Consider the following 23701-nt stretch of genomic DNA (forward strand, 5'->3'; position numbering starts at 1 on the left):
AAAAACGATGCTTAAATAATAATCTCTTAAAATCCTCACTACAACCTAGATAGTATTCCCCCAGTTTACAGATGTGGAACTTGACGCTGACAGAATGGTTTGCTAATGAGTGCAGGAGAAAAGGGCGCACTAGAACTCCTTTAGCCTTCCTAAATCCACGCCATCCTGTTTCACTTGAAGACTAGCTGCATATCTCCTAACAATGCGTCATAAGAAGTCTCTAGAAAGCGCTAAAGGAGGACTTCGCCACCTAACCCACACTTGCCAGAATCCCCTGCAATCGATGATGGCGGCGAGCAGCTAAGGAGCGCCGAGATGGTAGATCGGCCCGAGAGCTGGGCGTGCGCGTGCCCGAGGCGGTAACACCGCCTCGCGCGAGCTTGTGCGCCGTCGCCATAGCGACTGCCCCTGGCAACCGCGAAGCCCAGCAGGCCACGGGCGAGCTCGCGGCTGGGGCAGTCTGCGCCTCCTTTCGCGTTCCTCCCTCCCGCTTTCTCCGTCGTTCGCTCTTGCCGCCCGCCCTCCCCGGTCCTCCTCTCCGGAGTCATGGCCGGCGGGCCCGGGGACGTGCGGAAGCTCTTCATTGTCGCCACTACTCGGAACTACTTCGGGCTGGTGTCGGAATCCTGGGACCACGCGCTGCTGGGCAACGGCCGCGAAATCAACAACTTTTTGGACGACGGGAACCAGATGCTCCTCAGAGTGCAGCGATCCGACGCCGGCATCGCCTTCTCCAACGTGGTATGCCTGCCTGCACCCCGCCCCGGCCTGCCTTTCCGTCCCGGCTCAGCCGGACGGATGCCGGGTGCCTGGGAGCCTCCTGGCTTGGGTCGTCCTCCAGGGCCCGAGGCTGTCCCTTCCGGACGAGCTGCGCGGGCCTCACGCTTCACTTGGTTTCCAAGCTTGCATCCTGCCTGGCCGAAGGAAGCTCCTAGTCCGCTCACCGGCAGAGAACAATTACAATTAGAGTCTTTCTAGGTTTTTTTTTTTTAATACTACATTTACGTTATAACTAAAACCACGAAATTTATCATATTTATTTAAACTTTTTTTTTTCTTTCTCCCTTTTGAGGTTCTTTGGGGGCAAATTCTAGTGTATCTTTTTTTTTTTTGTATTCTGAGTTTAAATTTACTCGAGGGAAAGAATAGTTAGGAATTAAAATCTTTTACGAAATGATAAGGTAGTTTAAATTCTTTTTTGTTGTACAACTTGTGATGTATTGACTTATTAGTATTTATTTCATTGCTGCTTCTATTGGCAGGATTGTTTAAGAAATGGGTGCGCCTGCAGCCAGGAGATACACACACATGCACTCAGAGTAACATACAGAAAAAATTGTCTCACATGTTAAAGGGGCTCAGTAAATGGAGGAAGGTTAACAGATCATAGTCATATTTTTAAACCTCTTCCTCTGGTGTTCTTCCATATCCCCCGGTCTAGCAGAGTATTTGATACACAGCAAACATTGACTGCATTTTTGTAGGATGATTGGATTATTCACCCTGTTATGAATCTTTAGTCTTGGATTTGACTCAATTCTATTTAATCACTGTATTTCGAACTCAATATATATAAGGCACTTTCCTTGGTTTAGTAAGTTTACAAAGATGTAAGAAGCATGGATAATCATAGTTGACAACTGTAGTCTGCCCGCCTCTTTTTGCATGGAATTCTCCAGGCAAGAATACTGGAATGGGCTGCCATTCCCTTCTCCAGGGGATCTTCCCAACCCAGGGATCAAACCCCTTGCATTGCAGGCAGATTCTTTACTGTCTGAGCCACCAGGAGGCCTGCTCTGATAGGTTAGTATTATATAAGTTAAAATAGGACCCCCTGCTTCTGCCTTCTGGAGCCTCACTCTGGATGACCTAGAATGACATATACTCATGTCATTGTATATAGTCATATACAAATGATAAAATCAAGCACACTGCTGTAAATGCCTCTGAAAGTTTCAATTCATTTCAGTCACTCAGTGTTGTCTGACTATTTGTGACCCCATGGACTGAAGCACGCCAGGCTTGCTTGTCCACCCCCAGCTCCTGGAGCCTGCTCAAACTCAGGTCCATCCAGTCGGTGATGCCATCTAACCAACTCATCCTCTGTTGTTCCCTTCTCCTCCTGCCCTCAATCTTTCCCAGCATCAGGGTCTTTTCCAGTGAATCAGTTCTTCGCATCAGGTGGCCAAAGTATTGGAGTTTCAGCTTCAGCATCAGTCCTTCCAATGAATATTCAGGACTGATTTTCTTTAGGATTTGAAAGTTTAGATAGAGTGTAATGGGAAAACAAGATGAGGGGTTTGGATTTGTAAAAATATATCTTGGGTTGGGTAATGAAAATTGAATCTATAACTTTTACTTTAATACTTAAGTTAGTAGAGCCCAACAGTGTATTTTATATACAGACATACATCACACTACAGATACTTAGTCATATTTGAAAATGTTTTCCTATATCTTAAGTTGTACTTTAGATGTCTGAGAGTCAGCATGATTTAACAAATTAACAAATATTAATTCACCCAGTATGGTCTGGCATTGTCCTAGGTGCTAGGGATAAAGGCATGATGTGTGTCAGTAACATTTGAATGGACAAAAATAGGTTAAACACACCCACACAGATGGAACTTCCCCTGTGGCTCAGCTGGTAAAGAATCCACCTGCAATGTGAGAGACCTGGGTTTGATCCCTGGGTTGGGGAGAACCCCTGGAGAAGGGAAAGGCTGCCCACTCCAGTATTCTGGCCTGGAGAATTCCATGGGTGGGTCCATGGGGTCGCAAAGAGTCGGACATGATTGAGTGACTTTCACTTCACTTCACTTCATCTACACAGATATGTAATGTAACATAATTTTGGGTATTGATAAGTGCTGCCAGTAAAAATAGAGTAATGTTAAAGTAGTGATTGGGATGGGGTGAGGAACTGCATTAAAATAGGGAAGGAGGGAATGCCTGTTTGGATTGGAGCCCTTTGAAATGAGATTTGAATGGTGAATTAGTTGTAGGCAGATTTAGGGAGAGGCTTCTCTGGTGGCTCAGAGGATAAAGAATCTGCCCCCAATGCTGGAGACCTGGGTTCAATCCCTGGGTTGAGAAGATCCCCTGGAGGAGGGCATGGCAACCCACTCTGGTATCCTTGCCTGGAGAATCCCGTGGACAGACAGAGGAGCCTGGAGGGCTGTAGTCCATGGGTTGCAAAGGGTTGGACAGGACTGAGCCGCCAAGCACAGCACACAAGTTTAGGGAAGGTGTTTTCTAAGCAGAAGAAATGTTAAGTTCCAAGCCTTGAGCTGGATCTCGTCTTGATTTCAGGGGGCTGGGGAAAAAAAAAATTACACAGTCATTGCCGAAGTTTAACGAATAACCAAACGATGGAAGTTTAAAATACAGACTGAGCATTTGGACCTTGTACCAAGTTGTTAGTAGTCTTAAGCAAGAGAGATGTGATCTGGTTTATGCTGTAGGATAGAAGTTGGCAAATTTTTTTTTCTATAATGGGCCAGATAACAAATATTTTGGGCTTGGGCAGATTGTAAGGTCTCTGTCACAATTTGGCCATTGCCATGAGAAAGCAACCATAGACATAATGTGAATGACTGCATGTGACTGCATTCAGCTTCATTTATGGACACTGATGCTTGAATTTCATATCATGAAATATTATTCTTTTGATTTTTCCAAAAATGTAGAAATAATTTTGATCTTGTGAACTGTACAAAACAGGCAGAAGGTTGAGGTATGCTGATCCCTGATGGATCCCATGAGATGATAGAGACATTTTGCAACCTCAAAAAAGGACAAATAACACCTTGCGTGCATGCTAAGTGCTTCAGTCATGTCCATCGATACTATGGATGGTAGCCTGCCAGGCTCCTCTGTCCATGGGATTCTCCAGGCAAGAATACTGGAGTGGGTTGCCATTTCCTTCTCCAGGGGACCTTCCTGACCCAGGGATCGATCACGTCTCTTACTTCTCCTGCATTAGCAGTCAGGCTCTTTAACACTAGCCCCACCTAAAAAGCCCAATTTATACCTTAGTAATTATCAGATTATAGTCAGTTAAGAGTAAATAGCAGTTGCTGATGGTAGGGAAGCTGGAGGATTAGGCGAGGAGCGCTCATTCTTGACTCAGGGGAGGGTGAGCAGTTGTAACCACCTTACCCTTTCCTTTAACTCTGACTTGGGTTAAGGCAAAGCTCACCGTCCTGATGCCCCGCAGCACCTTGGCCAGTGACTATAGTTACTATTCTCAAAGTATGATATTAAAATATGTATTTTATGAATATTCTTTCTTCAGATAGGTGGGAGTAGAAAAGTTCAAGTGTATGGTCTATTTAATTACTAAGGAATGAATTTTTCAAACTACTTACCTGCAGTCTGCAGTTCTCACTTGCTTGTAATGGGAATAAAATGGTAGTACTAGCATAGAACTCTAATGTGTGAAAATGAGAGTTTGAGAAAAGCAGTAACATCAAGGAAATGACAGTTCCTTCCTAGTGGCTAAACCGATACAATGGTTAGGATAAAAGTAGCACAAAAGCTCACTCATCTTTAGTGTATTTCTTCATGCACAGCAGTGAACTTGTTTGAAAGTTTTTTTTACGGTATAGACTTCTCTTCCTGGAAAAAGAAGTGAGAACAATTTTGTGAATATGTGTATAATGCAAAAACTTCTTTTGGGCATTATACTTTACAGCTAATGAACTAGTTGCTATGAACTGGCCTATTTTAAGCATGGTTGGGTTAGTGAATTCCAGCTTAGCTCAGACAATTCTAATTTTAAATAATCTAGGTTTATGACAATTTAGTAAGAGAGTTTGATGCTCAAATACTTTACGCAAAAAGCATTGGTTCCGGTAAAGATGAATTTAGGAGATAGACAACCTGTTTTTTTTGGTTTAGGTTGTCTGTTTATATAGAACTTAGTTTTGGGCAAGAGGGTAATTGGGCTTCCCAGGTTGCATTAGTGGTAAAGAACCTGCCTGCTAGTGCAGGAGACGTGAGAGATGCGGATTTGATCCCTGGGCCAGGAAGATGCCCTGGAGGAGGGCATGCCAACCCACTCCAGTGTTATTGCCTGGAGAATTCCATGGATGGAGGAGCCTGGCGGGTTGCAGTTCATAGGGTCCCAGAGAGTTGGACATGACTGAAGTGACTTGGCATGCACGCCGGAGGGTAGTATATGTCCTTGTTGGCAGAGTCTCTGGAGTAGGGTGGAAAATTACACTACTCACCAGTATGTGCCTGGGACACACAGCTTTGATTTGTAGTTTTAGTGAATCTGGCTGGAGTGGAGTAGTTAGCAGTGTATGTCAACAATATTTATGTAGTGCTTTTGTTTATAGTCACTTATCAATTATCAAAGTAGCTTTATGATACAATCACCTATAAGTGGGGATACAATTTTCAAACCCAGGTTTTCTTACGGAGCAAAGACAGATTGGTTGTGATATACTATAATTATTTCTAAAGTATACTTTTACCAAGGGGTAAAATTATAGATACAACATTTTAGGGTAATATATTCAAATATTAACTTTATGAAAATAACATTACAAATCATTTGTTTATCACTTTAGATTGATTTTGCTGACACAAAAGATAAAGTGCTGGTGTTTTTCAAGCTGCGACCCGAAGTAATTACTGATCAAAATCTACATAATAATATTCTTGTTTCATCTATGTTAGAATCACCTATTAATTCCCTTTACCATGCTGTCCGGCAAGTATTTGCACCAATGTTATTAAAGGTGAGTAAATTAAAGTAGCTTGTATGATTGTTGATTTTAGCCTAAGTCTTTGGATAAATGCTTTCATACACACAAATATAAATATTTATTATTTTATTTATTGGTAATATTAGTATTTTAGTTTATAAATTAAATTATTTTTTCTTTTTAATTAAAAAATATAATGTAAGCTTTGTTGACAAATAGAGAAATTAGAAAAAGATGTAAAATGCAATCTATATCCATCCTTAAATTGTGATAGTAAATGACCTTTATAAAGTTTTAACTGTTGGAAGGACTTTTATCTCTCTCTTAAGAGATGGAGGTAGTGCCATGCTTTGTGTGAAACAGGTATATTTGGACTTAGTTTTTGACAAGGTTTGAGGAAGCTTGTTTGTCAAGATACTGATCATCATGTGCTGTTGTCTGATTTTATTTAGGATCAGGAATGGAGCAGAAACTTTGATCCCAAACTTCAGAACCTTTTGAGTGAACTAGAAGCTGGTTTGGGTATAGTTCTACGAAGATCAGATACTAACTTATCAAAACTGAAATTTAAGGAAGATGACACACGAGGTATTTAGCCATAATTTTATCAAAGGAAGTCAAAACCATTGCCTTATTAGTACATAGTAAATTAATATACTTTTCAAATATTTCTTTGCACCTTTGGGTCCTCTCTGAACTTGAGCTGATTTTAAATGTATAGAATTATGTATGGATTTGGAGAAGGGGGAAGTGTAATCTTTTTTAAGGTGCAGTTTATGGAAATAATATAGTTGATTCTCATTGTTTTCAGTAGTTCTGTTTTATTAAGTTGCTGTGAGCACTAAATTAGCAGATACTGAAACATTGTGCCTCGGATCCTGTGAGCCTCTGGGCATAACATTTTCACCAGCTGTTCAGCATATAACCTTATGTTAGGTGTGTTTTTTAGACACATTATTTGATATATATTGTTGATGAATTATCGTTGAGCTCATGGGCAGCAGCACTGTGACTCATGCCTGTATGAAGCTTATCTAACAGAAGTATGTTCTCTTTAAGGCACATCACAGTGTTCTAGGGCTAGGAACAGGAGACAGCACTTCTTAACTGTGTTGGGGTCAATTTGAATAGCAAAATCACCAATAAAAAGCACAAAATGTGAAACTATGATGCTACTTAGACTACGAAAAAGACATTTATTTACAGTAGGAGATAGAAAAAAGACAAGCAGTGTTGCTTTGTTCAGCCTTAGCTGGGAACATATGTGTTGGGCAACTAAAATTTCTCACAGCTCTGTGTGTCTGCGAATGACCATGAGTGTTCTGAGAGTATTGACTTTGGATACATATAAATGTTAATGAGTAGGTGACTTCATAAATCCAGAATCTGTGAGTAATGAAGATTGATACTAATTGTATATTTGCAAAGATAATAAGCCAGTGACTGTTATTTTAAAATGTATTTTTTTCTGAAGCTGATTATAATTTTGTGGCCATAGATAAATTATTTCCTAAGAACAATTAAGATGAAACTCATAACATACAGAAATCATTGGTTTAAAACAGTAGATTAAAAAAAAAAGTAGATCTAGTTTTATAGTTTGCTTGAATAGTAGAATAAATCCTTTCTAAATCCTTTCTGAATCTCATACAACCAGAAAGATTAGTGAATTTATTTCCAGCATGTGATTAAGCAACTAGAGATTGTCCATTTCATTAGGAAACTTAAATGCAGATTTGAAAGAAAACTTTTAATTTGCTCATTTTTTTCTTCCAGTTTTATTGAGATATGATTGACATACAACAGTGTATAAGTTTAAGGTGTATAGTATAACAATTTGACTTAAATACTTCAAACAATGATTATCACATAAGTTTAGTGAATATCCATCACCTCATATGGATACAAAATTAAAGGAACAGGAAAAAATCTTTTTCTTGTGATGAGAACTCTTAGGATTTACTTGCTATCTTAACTCTTTTATGTATAACATATCAGTGCTAATTAATATTTATCATGTTGTATCTTCCTTGGTGGCTCATTGGTATAGAATATGCCTGCCAGTGCAGGAGACATGGGTTCTATCCTTGGTCTGGGAACAGAGAATGGAATAGCAACCCACTTCCGTATTCTTGCCAGGAGAATCTCATGGACAGAGGAGCCCGAGGACTATAGTCCATGGGTTTGCAAACAGTCAGACATGACTAAGTGACTGAACAAAACAAAACAACATTGCATCCCTACTAATTTATCTTTTGAAAGTTGTACCTTTTAACCACCTTCATTCAATTCACTATGATGATCACTATGATGAGTCTGGTTATAATATGTCACCATGGAAAGATAGTGCATATTTTTTAACTATATTCCCTACAGGGTACATTCGATACCAGTGACTCATTTATTTTGTAACTGACGGTTACAAAGCTTGGGTTTCTCCAGGAACTTGTAGTTGAATCCAGGCATGGCGGGTGGGCACTGGTAAGCACATGGTGGCCCTATAGATTGTGCCTCACTCTGGCCATGAGCTGGTGGCGCCAACTCTTTATAACTCTGCTTTTCTTTTAATGTTCATTTGTTTTGTTTCTTAGATTCCATACATAAGTGAGATTATTCAGTATTTGTCTTTCACTGCCTGCCTGACTTAGCATGTCATCTAGGCATATACATGTTATCACAAATGGCAAGATTTTGTTCTCTTTTATGACTAAGTAATATTCCATTGTATATATGTACTACATCTTTTTCTGTTCATCTGTTTATGGCGATGTAGGTTGCTTCTGTATCTGGGCTGTTGTAAATAATGCTGCAGTGAACATAGGAGAACATATATCTTTTTTAGTTAGTGTTTTTGTTTTTTTCATATAAATGCCCAGAAGTGTAATTGCTGGATCATATGGTAGTTCTAGTTTTAATTTTTTGAACAATCTCCATGCTGTTTTCCATAATGGCTGCTCTACTTTCCCTTCCATTTTTCATGTGCCTGTTGGCCATCTGTTTCTTTTCTTTGGAAAAATTTTTATTCAGGTCCTATGCCTATTAAAAAAAATTTTAATAACAAAGCAATGTTGTTTTTTGATATAGAGTTATATGAATTCTTTGTATATTATGAATATTAATCCCCCTTCCCCACCTTACTGGGCTTCCCTGGTGGCTCAGATTATAAAGAATCTGCCTGCAATGTAGGAGACCTGGGTTCAGTCTCTGGGTCAGGAAGATCCCTTGGAGAAGGGAATGGCTACCCACTCCAGTATTCTTGCCTGGAGAACTCCATGGAGGAGCCTGCCAGGCTACAGTCCATGGTTTTGCAAGAGTTGGACACGACTGAGCGACTAACACTTTCACTTTTCACTTTCAGCCTCTTATCAGGAACATCATTTGCAAATATCTTCTCCCATTCTGTAGGTGGCCTTTCCATTTTGTTCATAGTTTCCTTTGCTGTGTAAAAGCTTTTTAGTTTTATGTAGTTCTATATGTTTATTTTTGCTTCTGTTTACGGTGCCTGAGAAGACAGATCCAAGCAAATAGTACTAAGAACAGTGACAAAGAATGTACTCTCTCTGTTTTCTTCTAGAAGTTATGGTTTCAGGTCTTATACATTTAAGTCTTTAATGCATTGTGAGCTTATATTTGTATATGGTGGTGGAGAAAAGTCAGTTAATTCTTTTGCATGTAGCTGCAGTTTTTCCAACAACTTTTGTCAAAGAGGCTATCTTTTCCTCATTGTATACTCTTTCCTCTTTTGTCATCTATTAATTGTCACAAGTGTGAGTTCATTGCTGGGGTTGCTGTTCTTTCCATTGGTCTATGTATCTGTATTTGTGTCAGTATCATACTGTTTTTGATGATTGTAGCTTTGCAGTATCATTTGAAATCAGGGAGCATGATAACTACAGCTTTGTTCTTCTTTCTCAAGATTGTTTTGGTTATTCGGGGTCTTTTGTACTTCTGGACAATCTTTAGGATCTCTTTTTCTAGTTCTGTGAAAAATGCCATTGGTATTTTGATAGAGATTGAATTGAATCTGTAGATTGCCTTGGATAGTATGCTCATTATAGTAATATTAATTCTTCTAATCCATGAACATGGTATATCTTTCCGTTTCTGTTCAATTTTTTTAATCAGTGTCTTATGCTATTCTGCATATAGGCTTTTAAGGTAGGTTTATTCCCAGGTATTTTGTTCTTTTTTGGTGTGATTATAAATGAGATTGTTTTCTTAATTTTTCTTTCTGGTAGTTAGTGTATAGGAATACAATGGATTTCTGTATTAATTTTGTATCTTACAGTTTTACCAGATTCATTGATGAAATCTACTTTTTTTTTGTGGCATTGTGAAGATTTCCTATGTATAGTATCATCTGCAAACAGTGACAGTTTTGTGTCTTCCTTTCAAATTTGGATTCCTTTTATTTCTTTTTCTTGTCTGATTGCTGTAGCTAGGACTTTCAATACTGTGTTGAATAAAAGTGGATAAGAGTGGCTATCCTTGTCTTGTTTCTGGTATTTGAGGAGATGCTTTCAGCTTTTCACCCTTGAGTATGATGTTAGCTGTGGGCTTATCACATATGTCCTTGATTATGTTCCCTCTATACCCCACTTTGTTGTTGAGAGTTTTAAATCATAAGTGGGTGCTTACTTTTGTCAAAAGTTTTTCTGTATTTATTGAGGTGAGCTTGTGATTTTTATTCTTCAGTTTGTTAATGTGGTATCACATTGATTGATTTTTGGATATTGAATCATCCACATCTCTAGGATAAATCCTACTTGACTGGTGTATGGTCCTTTTAAAATGTATTGTTGAGTTTGGTATGCTCATGTTTTGTTGAGGAATTTTGCACCTATATTTATTGTTATACTGACCTTTAATTTTCCTTTTTTTTGTGATTCTTTGTCTGGTTTTGATTTTGGGGAGATGCTGGCCCTGGAAAATGAGTATGGAAGGATGCCTTCCTCTGTAGTTTTTTGGGATAATTTGAGAATGATAGGTGTTAACTTTTCTCTGCGTATTTGGTACATTTCACCAAACTCATGTGATGTGTGAAGCCGTATAGTCCTGGGCTGCAGTACTTGGGAGCTGTTTGTTTACTGATTCAGTTTCATTACTGGTAGTTGTTCTCATATTTTTCTATTTCTTCCTGATTCAGTCTTGGGAAACTATACATTTCTAGGAATTTGTTGTTTTCTTCTAGGTTGTCCATTTTATTGGTGTATAATTGTTCTTAATAATATCTGATGACTCTGAATTTTTGTGGTGTTAGTTCCTTTTACATTTCTGATTTTATTGATTTTGGCCCTCTTTCCTTTTTTCTTGATGAGTGTGGCAAAGTTTATCAATGATGTTTATTTTTTTTTAAAGAACCATGTCTTAGTTTCATTGATCTTTCTATTACTTTTTAGTTCCTGTTTCATTTATTTCTTCTCTGATCTTTATGACTTCTTTCCTTTTGCTAACTTTTGGTTTTATTTATTCTTTTTTTCTAGTTACTTTAGGTATAAAGTTAGGTTGTTTGAGGTTTTTCTTGTTTTGTTGAATAGGCTGTATCACTATAAATTTCCCTCTTAGAACTGCTTTTGCTGTATTATGTAGATTTTAGATTGTTGTGTTTTTATTTTCATTTTTCTTCAGGTATTTTAAAAAATTTTCTTCTATGATCCATTGTTTGTTTGTAGCATGTTGTTTAGCCTCTACTTGTTCGTGATTTTTTTTGCAATTTTTTTCCTGCTAGTTGATTACTTGTCTCAGAGCATTGTAGTTAGAAAAGATGCTTGATCTGATTTCAAGTTTTAAAATTTGCTGAGTCTTGTTTCTGTGGCCTAGCATGGGATTTGTCCCAGAGAATGTACCATATATATTTGAAATAAATGTATATTTTGCTGCTTGTGGGTATAATGCCCTATATATATATATCTATAAGTTTATTTGGTCTAATGTGTTGTTTAAAGCCATTGTTTCCTTATTCATTTTCTGTCTGAATAATATGTCCATTGATGTAAGTGGGAGGTTAAAGTTCCCTATTATGAATTTATTATTGTTAGGTTTTCCCTTTATGTCTATTAATATTTGCTTTATGTATTAGACGTTCCTATGTTGGCTGGATATATACTTACATTGTGTTATATCTTCTTGGATTGATCACTAATCATTATGTAATGTCCTTCTTTATCATTTGTGCCAGTCTTTATTTTTTTCATTTGACATAAGTATTGCTTTCTTGATTTCTACTTTCTTTGCATACCTTTTCCCATCCCCTTTCAGTCTCAGTGTGACTTTAGATCCAAAGCAAGTTTCCAGGAGGCAACATATATATTGGTTTGTTTTTATATCCATTCAGGCATTTTAAAGTACTTATTGATAAGTGTGTACTGATTGCCATTTAGTTAATTGCTTAGGCGTTGTTTTGTTTTTCATTTTTGTTCATAGAAATTGTAGAATTCATTTTCTGTACTTTGTGAATAATACAGAAATGTGCAAAATCAGCAAATGAAACCAGTTACTTTCTGGCTTTTCATTTTTAATTGTTTCCTTCTTTTTCCTAGTTTTATTGGGATAATTGACATGTAGCATTATGTAAGTTTCGGGTATACAGTACAATAATTTGACTTGCATGCGGCATGAAATGGTTGTCACAGTAAGTTTAGTGAACATCCATTATGTCATAGATATAAAGTTAAACAAGAAGTTTCCCTTATGATAAGAAACCTTAGGATATGTTCTCTTTAGAACTTTCATATATAACTTAAAGCAGCACTATTTCCATTTATAATGTTGTACATTATATCTTCAATACTTATTTAATTTTATAGGTAGTAGTTTGTACCTTTTGAGCAGCTGCATCCACTTCTCCCTCTCCTCATTCCCCACCTCTGGTAACCAACAGTCTAATCTTTTTTTCTATTAGTTTATTTGTTTGTGAGATTTTGAAGTTATAATTGACTTATAATAATATATTAGTTCCTGGTACACAAAATATAGTATTTCATTATTTCTTTACATTTCAAAATGATGACCATGATAATAGTTGATGTTTCTTATTTTTCCATTTCACTTTTCAGGTATTCTTACACCAAGTGATGAGTTCCAGTTTTGGATAGAACAAGCTCATCGTGGAAGTAAACAGATTACCAAAGAAAGAGCCAGTTATTTTAAAGAATTGTTTGAAACAATTGCAAGAGTACGTGATTCATAGTTATATATCAGGTTTTGATAGAAATACTGTAGCATTCAATTTTTATTAGCTTTGTCTCTGTTTTAAAGTCATTATTTGATGGCTCTGGACAAAATATATTCTTCAGATGTAGCAGAGTTTACTTAAGATATGTATTTAAAATGAGTACAACTTAGAAGTCCAAACTTCTGAAAAAGTTAAATTCTAATAATTAGAAAATATTTTTCTCAAAAATATAGTTACTTTTATGCAGATAGATAGGAAAAAATGAGAAGCCCAATATAAAGAGGTTTGTCCTTGTGGAGGTAATATGTTCTTTGGGAAAATTGTTCACTTTTTTCAAATTAGCAGTTTGGAGGACTCTGAAATATAAAAAGTCTTAGTTTGATATGTTATTAGATTGACTATTCCTTAATATATCTATGGAGAGGTTAAATAAGTGATCATTTTATTTTTTTTACAAAAACCTATTCTTTTCAAAATAAATATTTAGTAATTTTTAAATTCTAAGTATTATTTCATTATTGTCATTTGAATGAAGTGTTTGAAGTGGTTTAAAACTATTTTTGTGGTAGTGATGAAATTTTATAATAATATACCATGTACTAGATTTGTACTGTCAGTAACATTGTGCAACCCAGGAAATGAATGAATAAGGATAAATGAAGTGGAAAAGGTAGTGTATGTATAGTTAAATAAACACTCTATTGGATAAATAAAAGAAATGAATCCAAATTTAGAGGAAATTAGGCCAAGGGTAAAAATAAATTTATAGGGTTTATGCAATTCTTACTTTTTCTTCTGGCTTTTATGAAATTTATGTTTGTAAAGGATCAGATAGCGTATTTGCATAAAGAAGTTACATAGCATCTGATAGAAGAAAAGGAGAAAATAATGGCAGATATTAGAATCGTAGCACTTGAAAAACTGGCAACATTTTGTTTATATTGCCCCAGGTGCAAATATGATTATGTTTAAAAATGAATGCATTTCGGTTTTAGGAATTTTATAACTTGGATGGTCTGTCCTTATTGGAAGTGGTTGACTTGGTGGAGACAACTCGGGATGTTGTAGATGATGTGTGGAGACAAACAGAGCATGATCATTATCCTGAATCACGAATGTTACATCTCTTAGATATTATAGGTACCAGTAAAGAAATACACTTTTAAAGTTTTGGAAGCTTGCCTTATTTTATTTTCTGTTTTTTCCTTTAAGTCCTTCTCTGAAATGCTCCTTAATAGAGTAATTGTTGCTGAAAGTAACTCTTAGAACAAATTATATAGGATTATTTAAGTAGTTATTTGTACATAGTTGGTTAATTTAAATCAAAGTGTCAAATTCTTTGATAATCAAATTAACATAGATTTTTTTATGTATGTAAAAAATGCATGTATTAGTTTAGACTTTATTTTTAACCAACTGAAACATTTAATGTATATTGGATTATCTGTCAATGAAAAAATATACTTTTTGACTTAGAATATACCTTTCTTATTATTATCCTAAGGATCTATTAGACAAGTGCATAAAGGTGTACATAAAAGAACATTTATTACAGCATTGTTTGTAAAATGGGAGTAGAAACATAGCAGTTGAGAACTGATTATGTAATGTCATATCCATATTGTGGAACTGAGGCCTTTACAAAATTCTATGTATATTTCTACACTTCAAAGATATACATGATATAATGAAAGATGCAAATATATACATACATGTGTGCTTGTGTGTTTTTAAAAAATATTTGTTATTAACAGTGCTTGTCTAAAGGTGTGGATGTGGTATTTCATAGATTGTTGACTTGCTAATTTATATATCATTTTAATTTAATAAACATGTATTCCATAGTTACTTGCTAAAAAGGCATGTTCATTAAAAAGTTTTTTTGCACCTTATTAGGTGGTTCATTTGGAAGATTTGTTCAGAAGAAGTTGGGAACTTTGAACCTCTGGGAAGATCCTTATTACCTTGTGAAGGAAAATATGAAAGCTGGTATTTCAATTTGTGAACAGTGGGTGACTGCCTGTAGTCATCTGACAGGTCAGGTGTGGCAGCGCTATGTTCCTCACCCATGGAAAAATGAAAAATATTTTCCTGAAACGCTTGACAAACTTGGCAAACGCCTTGAAGAGGTATCTTCGTTTGGATCTTTGTTTTTAAGTGTGAAGTAGGTTCTCACTTGTTTGAGAATGCATTTTATAATCATTAAAAACTACACATCTGATAGAAATTATTTAAACTTTTGGGAGAGAATAAGAGCTCACATTCATGTGAGATGATGTATGCAGTTGTGTGGTACAATATCAGATGCCCAGGGGGCACTAGGGCTGGTTTCCACTTCCTTTTCTCTTTCTTTGTTGTGTGGCTATTCAGTTTTTAAGTTGTGAACTTCTATTTTGTTGTTCTTTGTTATAAAAAAAAAGATAACCCACTTGTCTATGTATGGAAGCTCTCTGACTTTCTCTTGGCTATTGAAATTATTTGCAAGCAGAGACAGTATTTTAGGGAGTATTCAGTGGTAATATTTTAAATAGCTGCTTAATTTACATAAATTAGAGTTTCAGTATAGAACTTACATATTTAACTTGAAGAGGCAGGCGAAGATTGCAGAGCTGACTTTTTCTCTTTGTGCTTAAGGGAATCATTGTTCTTTGGGGATTTTTTGTTGTTGTCGTTGTTTTGGTAGTTTATTTTGTTTTTTCTGCCTGTGCTGTGTGGCTTGGAGGATCTTAGTTACTGGACCAGGGACTGAACTCAGGTCCAGGCCGTCAAAGTGCTGAATCCTGACCCCTGGACTGGCAGGGAATTCCTGCTGCTACTGTTTTTAGCCTCTTAAGAAAAACTGCACGCATACATAGAAGTAACATGGCATAACGAAGGTCAGTTTCAACAGCCACTGGCGTTGTTCAGTTCTTGTTCCATCTTTGTCCTCCCTGCCTTCCTTTTTTTTTTTTTCCTGAAGTATTTTTAAAGCCAATCCACGAAATCTTGCACTTTTACTCTTAAAAGGTAATCCTAATATCAATATCACACCCAACAGAATGAGAATAATTTCTTATTATCATTATTTATGTAATCAGTATACAGGTTCACTCATTGTCTCAGAAATATTTTTAGTTGCTAAATGCTAGTTTACTTGAACCAGGTTGCTTCATAGGCAGTAGCATACAGTTCTCATACATTAAAGGAGGCAAGTAGGGTCTGATTTAACCGCTTTTCATGAGTTAAGTTTGATGTGTGGGTTCATGTATGATTAATCTGATTTAATCTGTTAAAATGCTGTTCACCAACTTTTTCTTAATGATTAATTGTGAGAAGTTGGAAGATGGTGGTGTTTTAATTCTGTTCTTTCTGCATTTATTAGTGATGATGGAAGAACTTTTTATCAGTTTTTTAGGTACCTGAAATACAGTTTGTATAGGAATGGCAATATAGACAATTACTTTTTTCTTTTTATCACTTTTTAGAACAATGCATACTAAGTTAGTATCATAGTAAGTTTCATAGGCAATCAATAATTTTTAAAATAATATCATTATGAACCTAGGATTTTTTTTATGTTTCAACCTGTTGTATTTATTATTGTAGTTATTATTACTATACTCAAATTGTCCCACCTTGTGCAAAGAATACCCCTTTAAGTTGTGTCTGTGTCATTTTGATATGAATCCAGTGTTTCGTTGGTAACTGTTTTACATTCAGACCTCTCAAAATGTACCAACCCATCTTCTACATTTTCTGTTTTGTATGTGGAATTAGTCATCTCTCCAAAGGTCCTAGTTCTTGTTAGAGGAAAATAGTGTTTAGTGACAACAGTCTGGTTGATGAAGTAGTAAACATTTAACTTTCAGTGCTTTTAGGCTTTCTCAGTAGACAGTGTTGTTAAATCAGTATTTTTGTTTTTATCAAGAAAAAAATCGTGAAATTGTGTTGATATTTTCAACACAAATGAAAGATTATACCATTTTTACTTAGCCTTTTAATTACCTTTTGATGGTTGGTAGAAAATTTATATGCAAAATGAAATGTTTTCCAACTGTTTGAAGTTATATATAATGGAGTTGTTAGCATATTGTTTAATTATTAGAAGAGCAAATTTAATACAGACTAATGAAAATCAGAAGGTTTGCTATAGTAAGGAGGAGAGACTAAAACTTTACTTAAAATAAGTATTAAAATCAGTTTAAAAATATTTAGATTTTATATGTATTCAGTAGATTTGAGCACACTGATTGATAGTGCAGTGTGTCTTTGAGCATCGCTTTGAGTATTGATGAGTAGTAATTATCAAGTTTATAGTTTCAGTTTTATTTTTCATTTCAAGAAACCGATGTTAAAGAAATTCTTGCCCAATAACTTTAGATTTTGGATTATTTGTGTTGATTTATTGATATGAGTAAATTTCTTGTTTTAATATTTTATGTTTTAGGTCTTGGCTGTTAGAACAATTCATGAGAAACTTCTCTATTTTTCACCTGCCAGTGATGAGAAAATTATATGCCTGGCTCGAGTATTTGAACCTTTTGCTGGCCTGAATCCTGTGCAATATAATCCATATACTGAGGTTGAGTATATATATGTGTTTGTCTGCATAATTTCCTGTTTGTGTTATTCTTTTTAAAGGCATATTTTGAAAATAATAAAGTCTAACTGTATTGTTTAGCCTTTATGGAAAGCTGCAGTGTCTCAGTATGAAAAAATTATTGCACCTGCGGAACAAAAAATAGCAGGAAAATTGAAAAACTATATTTCAGAAATCCAGGATAGTCCACAACAGGTAAAATACTGAAATATTTAATTTTTAATATTCCTCTTAAGCTATTTGAGGAGATATGCATGTTTTTACCTAGTTGATTCATGTAGGATGAACATATACTTATTTTGTTTTGTATTAGCTTCTTCAAGCATTTCTGAAATATGAAGAGCTGGTGAAGCGTCCAACCATAAGCAAAGAATTGATGCTAGAAAGAGAAACTTTATTGGCAAGACTTATGGACTCAGTTAAAGGTAAAAGTTTATTAGAGATTATAGTGTTTGCTTGAAAATTATTTTCGTAGATTACTTTTGTTGTAAGATAACAAAAGATATTTTTATTTAAGATATTTTTATGACATCTGTATGTTGAAGATTAATTTATTGTTTCTGTAATAGATGACAGGCTTTTAGAATTAGCTGGCTGTTTCCTTTCTCTCACTTGATACATGGTGAGGTCCCTGAGGATGACCAACTATTACTGTTTTTCTATGCACAATATTTGGCATAATATTTGGTACATAGAAGGCATTTTGGAAAACTTTGCTGAATGTGTGTAATCATTTATATGATTTAAATGTTTGTAGATTTTCGATTAGATTTTGAAAATCGATGCCGTGGGATTCCTGGTGATGCATCCGGACCACTTGCCGGCAAAAACCTTTCCGAAGTTGTCAATAATATAGTTTGGGTTCGCCAGCTGGAACTGAAGGTATTCATTTAAATAAAAGTTGAAGGACACGAATTGTGAAATATGCTAAATTAATGTAAAGGCAATCTAGAACTATAGTGAAAACATTAAGAAAACATTTCCATATAATTTCATGTGATAATTAGAATTGTAAAAAACTGAAAAATATGAAAAATCTATAATTTTCAATGGATTTTAAAATTATTTGAAGTGTATTTTTACAGGATCCTGGTAGGTGCAAAGTATATATCTATAAGTATGATTATATAAATAAATTATCCTAGGTTGAAGGGAAGTTAAAGGAAAATTGCTGCCACTACCTTAAGCAGTACCATAAATACCGTAAGGTATTGCTTAAGGTAGTGGCAGCAATTTATAGATTTAAAGGACTATTATTTTAATATTATCAAAGTTGATCTAAGAATCTTATATGCTTACTAGTTAGTGTATGGTACAATATCTTGCATTTGACTCATGTAATAAATATTTGTTGGTTATATGATTAAGAGCAAGCAAATTATTATTAGTAGTAGTAGTATTATAAAGGCTAGCAAATTTGAGAATTCTACTTATTAAAATTTATATTTTTATGTTTTTTTCTCTAATACTCTGCTTAATTTTGTCAGTCAGCTTTCCAAAATGCTGCATTGTTCTTTCCATAGTTGTGGAGGAAAGGCATTCTTCTTTAATTGGCATCCAAGTTGGCCTAATTATTGTTTGAACTCTTACCCAGAGCATTCAGTAAAGGGCTTAAAGTTCTACATAACATATTTGGGACTATCGTTGAGTTCTTGGAGTCCCCTCTAAATTTCCTTTGTCGCACCCTTCAAGTTACGCCTTGTATATGCTATCCTCTGTGTTTTGCTGTTCTGAAGTGGTGTAATTCAGAAGCACAGCAGCAGTTGATATTCTTAAATTCACTGGAAAATCTTCTATTGTACTGTTTGTGGATAAATGGGAAAATAGTTTCTGTATTACAGACCAGAGAAGGGTGCTGATTTTCTACTAACTTTTTTAGAATTTAAATAATAAATATTCTTGTAATTTGGCTTTTTAAGGTGGATGATACTATCAAGATTGCAGAAGCTCTTTTATCTGACTTGTCAGGGTTTCGATCTTTCCATCGAAGTGCTGAAGATCTCTTAGACCAGTTTAAACTATATGAACAAGAACAATTTGATGATTGGTCCAGGGATATTCAGTCTGGTTTATCTGATTCCAAATCTGGTTTGTGGTAAGTGTAAGTATACTACACAGTGAAATCTACATAAGAATCTTTTTACTTACATTATTCATTTAGTGACAAGATTGTTTTCTGTTTGGTTAGTTTTTGATAATGAACTTTTAAGTCATTGAAGTTGGAAACTTTGACTCCCTTTCCTTTGCTTCTAACATCTGTTCCCCAGAACAGCAGATTCTTAATTTGGAATTAGGCTTTCATGCTCCGTGGTTTTTTGTTACTGGTATATGAATGTTTTCCTACCTTTTTGCATTAATATTATATATCCCCCATACAGACATTGTAAATGAAAATTTCATTTTTTTAAGCTCCTTGAAATGAAGAATGTTTCTTTTTGGTGTCTAATATAGTAAGGGTTTGTAAATATTTATTAAGCTATATTGAATGTAATTTAATTGGTTAACCTTATTATTCTAATGGGTATCTAAAATGGATGGCCTAAAAAAACCATTGTTTCTTTGTTCAGGTCAGTTTTCCCTAGTGTGTTATGGTCCGTATTTTTTAAAACTTGCCATGTTTTCATTTTTAGAAACTTGGTACTTTTTAAAAGTAACTTTGGCATAATATGAAATTCTGTTTCTTTTGCCTGTACTGCTGCAACAAATAATTAGGCCAAAGTGATAGCTTCCTAAACTGAATGAATGATTTTTTTTTCCTTTTATCTTGCATTTTGGCTTTGGAAGAAGAATTAAAGAACTAGAGATGCTAAAGCATAATGATTATAACTTTATGCCATTTAATTCTTTCCTTTTCTACCCTGAACCTAAAATCTGAGAGGTAGGTCTACCTTGCCACCTTCACCCAAAGTGAAGAGTTCTTTGGTCAGTTGGTTTTGGAGAATTAGCACGTCTCTGGTGGAGACCCACTCACTGTGTAAGATAATGTATCAAAAGGGTTGAGATCTGCAGTAAAAAACCCGGTTTAACTTTGTTCAACCTGTTTCTTTCCTATTTGGTGATGAAACTCCCTACTCTTACTTTGTTGTTTTGTTTTTTTTTGGTAAACCCCTCATTGTCACATAGAAGTAAGTGTGTTTTGGAACATATTTCAGTATATGTGGAATGTAGAAACTAACTTTGAATATTAGTTTCAAATAGAGGCAAAAAGTGCCACTGTTATAATTTTCTGCAAGGCTTTATGTTCTTGTAGGACAGTGTTTGTGTGTGTGTACTCAGTTACTCAATCATGTCCAACTCTTTGTGACCCCATGGACTGCAGCCCACCAGGCTCCTCTGTCCATGGAATTTTCCAGGCAAGAATACTGGAGTAGGGTTGCCATTTCCTTCTTCACGGGATCTTCTCAACCCAGGGATTGAACCTGCATCTCTTGTGTCTCCTGCATTGGCACGTGGATTCTTTACAACTTCACCACCTGGGAAATTTGGACAATTGGGCTAAATTATTATTTTAAGCCATTAAAAAATATCTGCTTTTTATTATGCTTCATTTTATGTGTTATTAAGTAGACTGAATAGATTAGTTCTTTGCTTTTCTGTAGCTTACTATCTAAGACCTAGAAGTTCTCCTAATTGTGAAAGTGATTTGAAAGAAAGAGTATTATATAAACCTGATCCTGAAAGAAGGATTATAAAAAGGAAGTGCTTTAAATTTAATTTATCTCAGTGTTTTCACAATCCAGGGAGACTTGAATGTCCCAATGTAAATTTTGCTATTGTGGCTTTAGAAGAACAGATAGAAAAGAGAGTCTTCACATAGTGGAACAAAGAGTAGAGGAATGAAGTATTTGAATATCTCTATGTTCATTGGAAGGACTGATGTTGAAGCTGAAACTCCAATAATTTGGCCACCTGATGTGAAGAGCTGACTAATTTGAAAAGACCATGATGCTGGGAAAGATTGAGGGCAGGTGGAGAAGGGGACAACAGAGAATGAGATGGTTGGATGTCTTCACCGGCTCAGTGGACATGGGTTTGGGTGGACTCTGGGAGTTGGTGATGGACAGGGAGGCCCGGCGTGCTGTGGTTCATGGGGTTGCATAGAGTCGGACATGACTGAGTGACTGAACTGAACTCATAATGTTTTAATATTCCTTATTATTCATCCTTTAATAAAAGTATTAAAGAATCAGATAGACTGACTAAAAATCTAAAATATATTTTAGAAAATGAATCAAATTATGATGGATTTGATGTCTGTTTTGAGTCTTAGCTGAATTTTAAGAGATTGATTTTTCTGAGTTCAAAGACTGCTTGGTTGAAATATTAATATGATGGTATATTTTGGGTATTACAGTTTGTTGTCAAGATCTGAATTGTGAAATGTTATGTCAAATACATATAATTTGAAAAATATAATTAAAAACTTTTTTACTTGAATTAATTTCCTTTGTTAGGTTTCCCTGGTGGCTCAGTGGTAAAGAACCCACCTGCCAATGCAGGACATGTGGGTTCAATCCCTGGGTGGGGAAGATCCCCTGAAGAAGGAAATGGCAACCTCCTTCAGGATTTTTGCCTGGAAAATCTCATTGACAGTGGAGCCTCATGGACTATATATAGTCTATGGGGTTGCAAAAGAGTTGGGCATGAGTTAGTGACTGCTGCTGCTGCTAAGTCGCTTCAGTCGTGTCTGACTCTGTGCGACCTCATAGACGGCAGCCCACCAGGCTCCCCCATCCCTGGGATTCTTCAGGCAAGAACACTGGAGTGGGTTGCCATTTCCTTCTCCAGTGCATGAAAGTGAAAACTGAAAGTGAAGTTGCTCAGTTGTGTCTGACTCTTCGCGACCCCATGGACTGCAGCCTACCAGGCGCCTCTGTCCTTGGGATTTTCCAGGCAAGAGTACTGGAGTGGGGTGCCAGTGCCTTCTCTTGACTTAGTGACTAAAGAGCAACAATTTTATGTTTACAGCAAAGTTGTGAAAACTGTTAAGTTTTTAATCAATCAAAAGAGTGAATCGCTTCTCGGCCTTTTGGCTAAGATCAAGTGTAAATGAGTGAGAACATGAAATTTTGAAATTCAAAAAGTTATTTATTTTGTTTTGTAGTATTGAGGCTAACAGCCGAATCATGGAGTTGGATCCTAGTGATGGATCGTTAAAAGTGCATTATTCAGATCGGTTGGTGATTCTTCTGAGAGAAGTTCGTCAGCTTTCTGCACTTGGCTTTGTTATTCCTGCCAAAATACAGCAAGTTGCAAACGTTGCACAGAAATTCTGCAAGCAAGCAATTATTCTGAAACAAGTATGAAATGATATTTTTGAAAACATGGTTATTCTGAGTTTATTGCATTAGAATATTTTAAGGGCTTTGTTTTCTGCTTTTGATTTTATTAGGCTAATAGAATAGCACCATTAAGTCTATGAAGTTATAGTTTGCAAATGACTGCATTACAAACTTTGCTTTGTAATCCTCTATGTGGAAATTTTATTAGCTTGAAGTATTACTGCTTTTCATTCTCAAAGCATTTGGAAAAATAGAATATTATTCTCTCTCTTTTTTTCTTTTTTCTTTCATGTTATTATCATGGACCCTAAAGGGCTTTCTAATTAAGAGCCCTCTGTCTGCCTACTAGGGGCCTTCTTAGAAAATTATCCAGCTGATGGACAGGTTTCTGTTTTTGTTTATTTCCTCGGTCTTTGTCATCAAATCATTTGCCTGTTTAAAACCAGCTGTTATTTTCTCATTGTTTGTCTCCTTAGCATAGTATCCAAAACCTTTCTTAATCATGCCCTAGCTGACGTTACTGAAGGTGGTGGATCCTCACCCCCTCATGTTGCACCCTTGCTTCGGTAATATGAACCTTGGCTCTCCTCTGAACCTGTCTCTGTGCACTGATTCCTGTTCCCTCTGGTTGAAGAATTACAAGTAACCCTTTAACTTGCAGCTCAATGCTTTATTTGTTGTGTCTTCTTTTAATTGATGGTTCTTTATTTTGTATGCAGTGTGCAAGTCACTCTTGGAATGCTTTTATGTAGTTTTGGAGTTTTACATTCTTTCTCTCATTTGATTAATAGAGAACAGGAGCAGTATCTTTTGTGTATTTTCTCATTTATTGTTTCATCCAACAAAGACCCATTGAGCACTTGTACTGCAGTGTGGTGAGTGTGTAAGCTGAATGTGTTACTGTCATGCTCAGGTGGAGGGCCTCTCACCTTTGACACTTCTGACATTC

General features: G+C 35.7%; 1 protein-coding gene across 3 annotated transcripts in view; it reads left to right on the plus strand.

Annotated features, from left to right (window-relative positions):
- Positions 1-410: 410 nt before the first annotated feature.
- Positions 411-23701, plus strand: part of DYNC2H1 (dynein cytoplasmic 2 heavy chain 1) — a 385810-nt gene continuing 362519 nt past the window's right edge. For 2 of the 3 annotated variants that reach the window (XM_070473685.1, XM_070473686.1), the window contains exons 1-12: positions 411-741; positions 5580-5750; positions 6170-6305; positions 12773-12891; positions 13887-14031; positions 14788-15020; positions 17318-17452; positions 17552-17665; positions 17784-17895; positions 18228-18352; positions 19390-19565; positions 22575-22770. In XM_070473685.1, the coding sequence (XP_070329786.1) occupies positions 547-741; positions 5580-5750; positions 6170-6305; positions 12773-12891; positions 13887-14031; positions 14788-15020; positions 17318-17452; positions 17552-17665; positions 17784-17895; positions 18228-18352; positions 19390-19565; positions 22575-22770 (1857 nt within the window). In that variant the 5' untranslated portion in view covers positions 411-546. The remainder of the gene's footprint in view (positions 742-5579; positions 5751-6169; positions 6306-12772; positions 12892-13886; positions 14032-14787; positions 15021-17317; positions 17453-17551; positions 17666-17783; positions 17896-18227; positions 18353-19389; positions 19566-22574; positions 22771-23701) is intronic. The other variant, XM_020900373.2, reaches the window with a different exon arrangement.

This window comes from Odocoileus virginianus, chromosome 10, assembly GCF_023699985.2.
Source record: "Odocoileus virginianus isolate 20LAN1187 ecotype Illinois chromosome 10, Ovbor_1.2, whole genome shotgun sequence".
Lineage (NCBI taxonomy): Eukaryota > Metazoa > Chordata > Mammalia > Artiodactyla > Cervidae > Odocoileus > Odocoileus virginianus.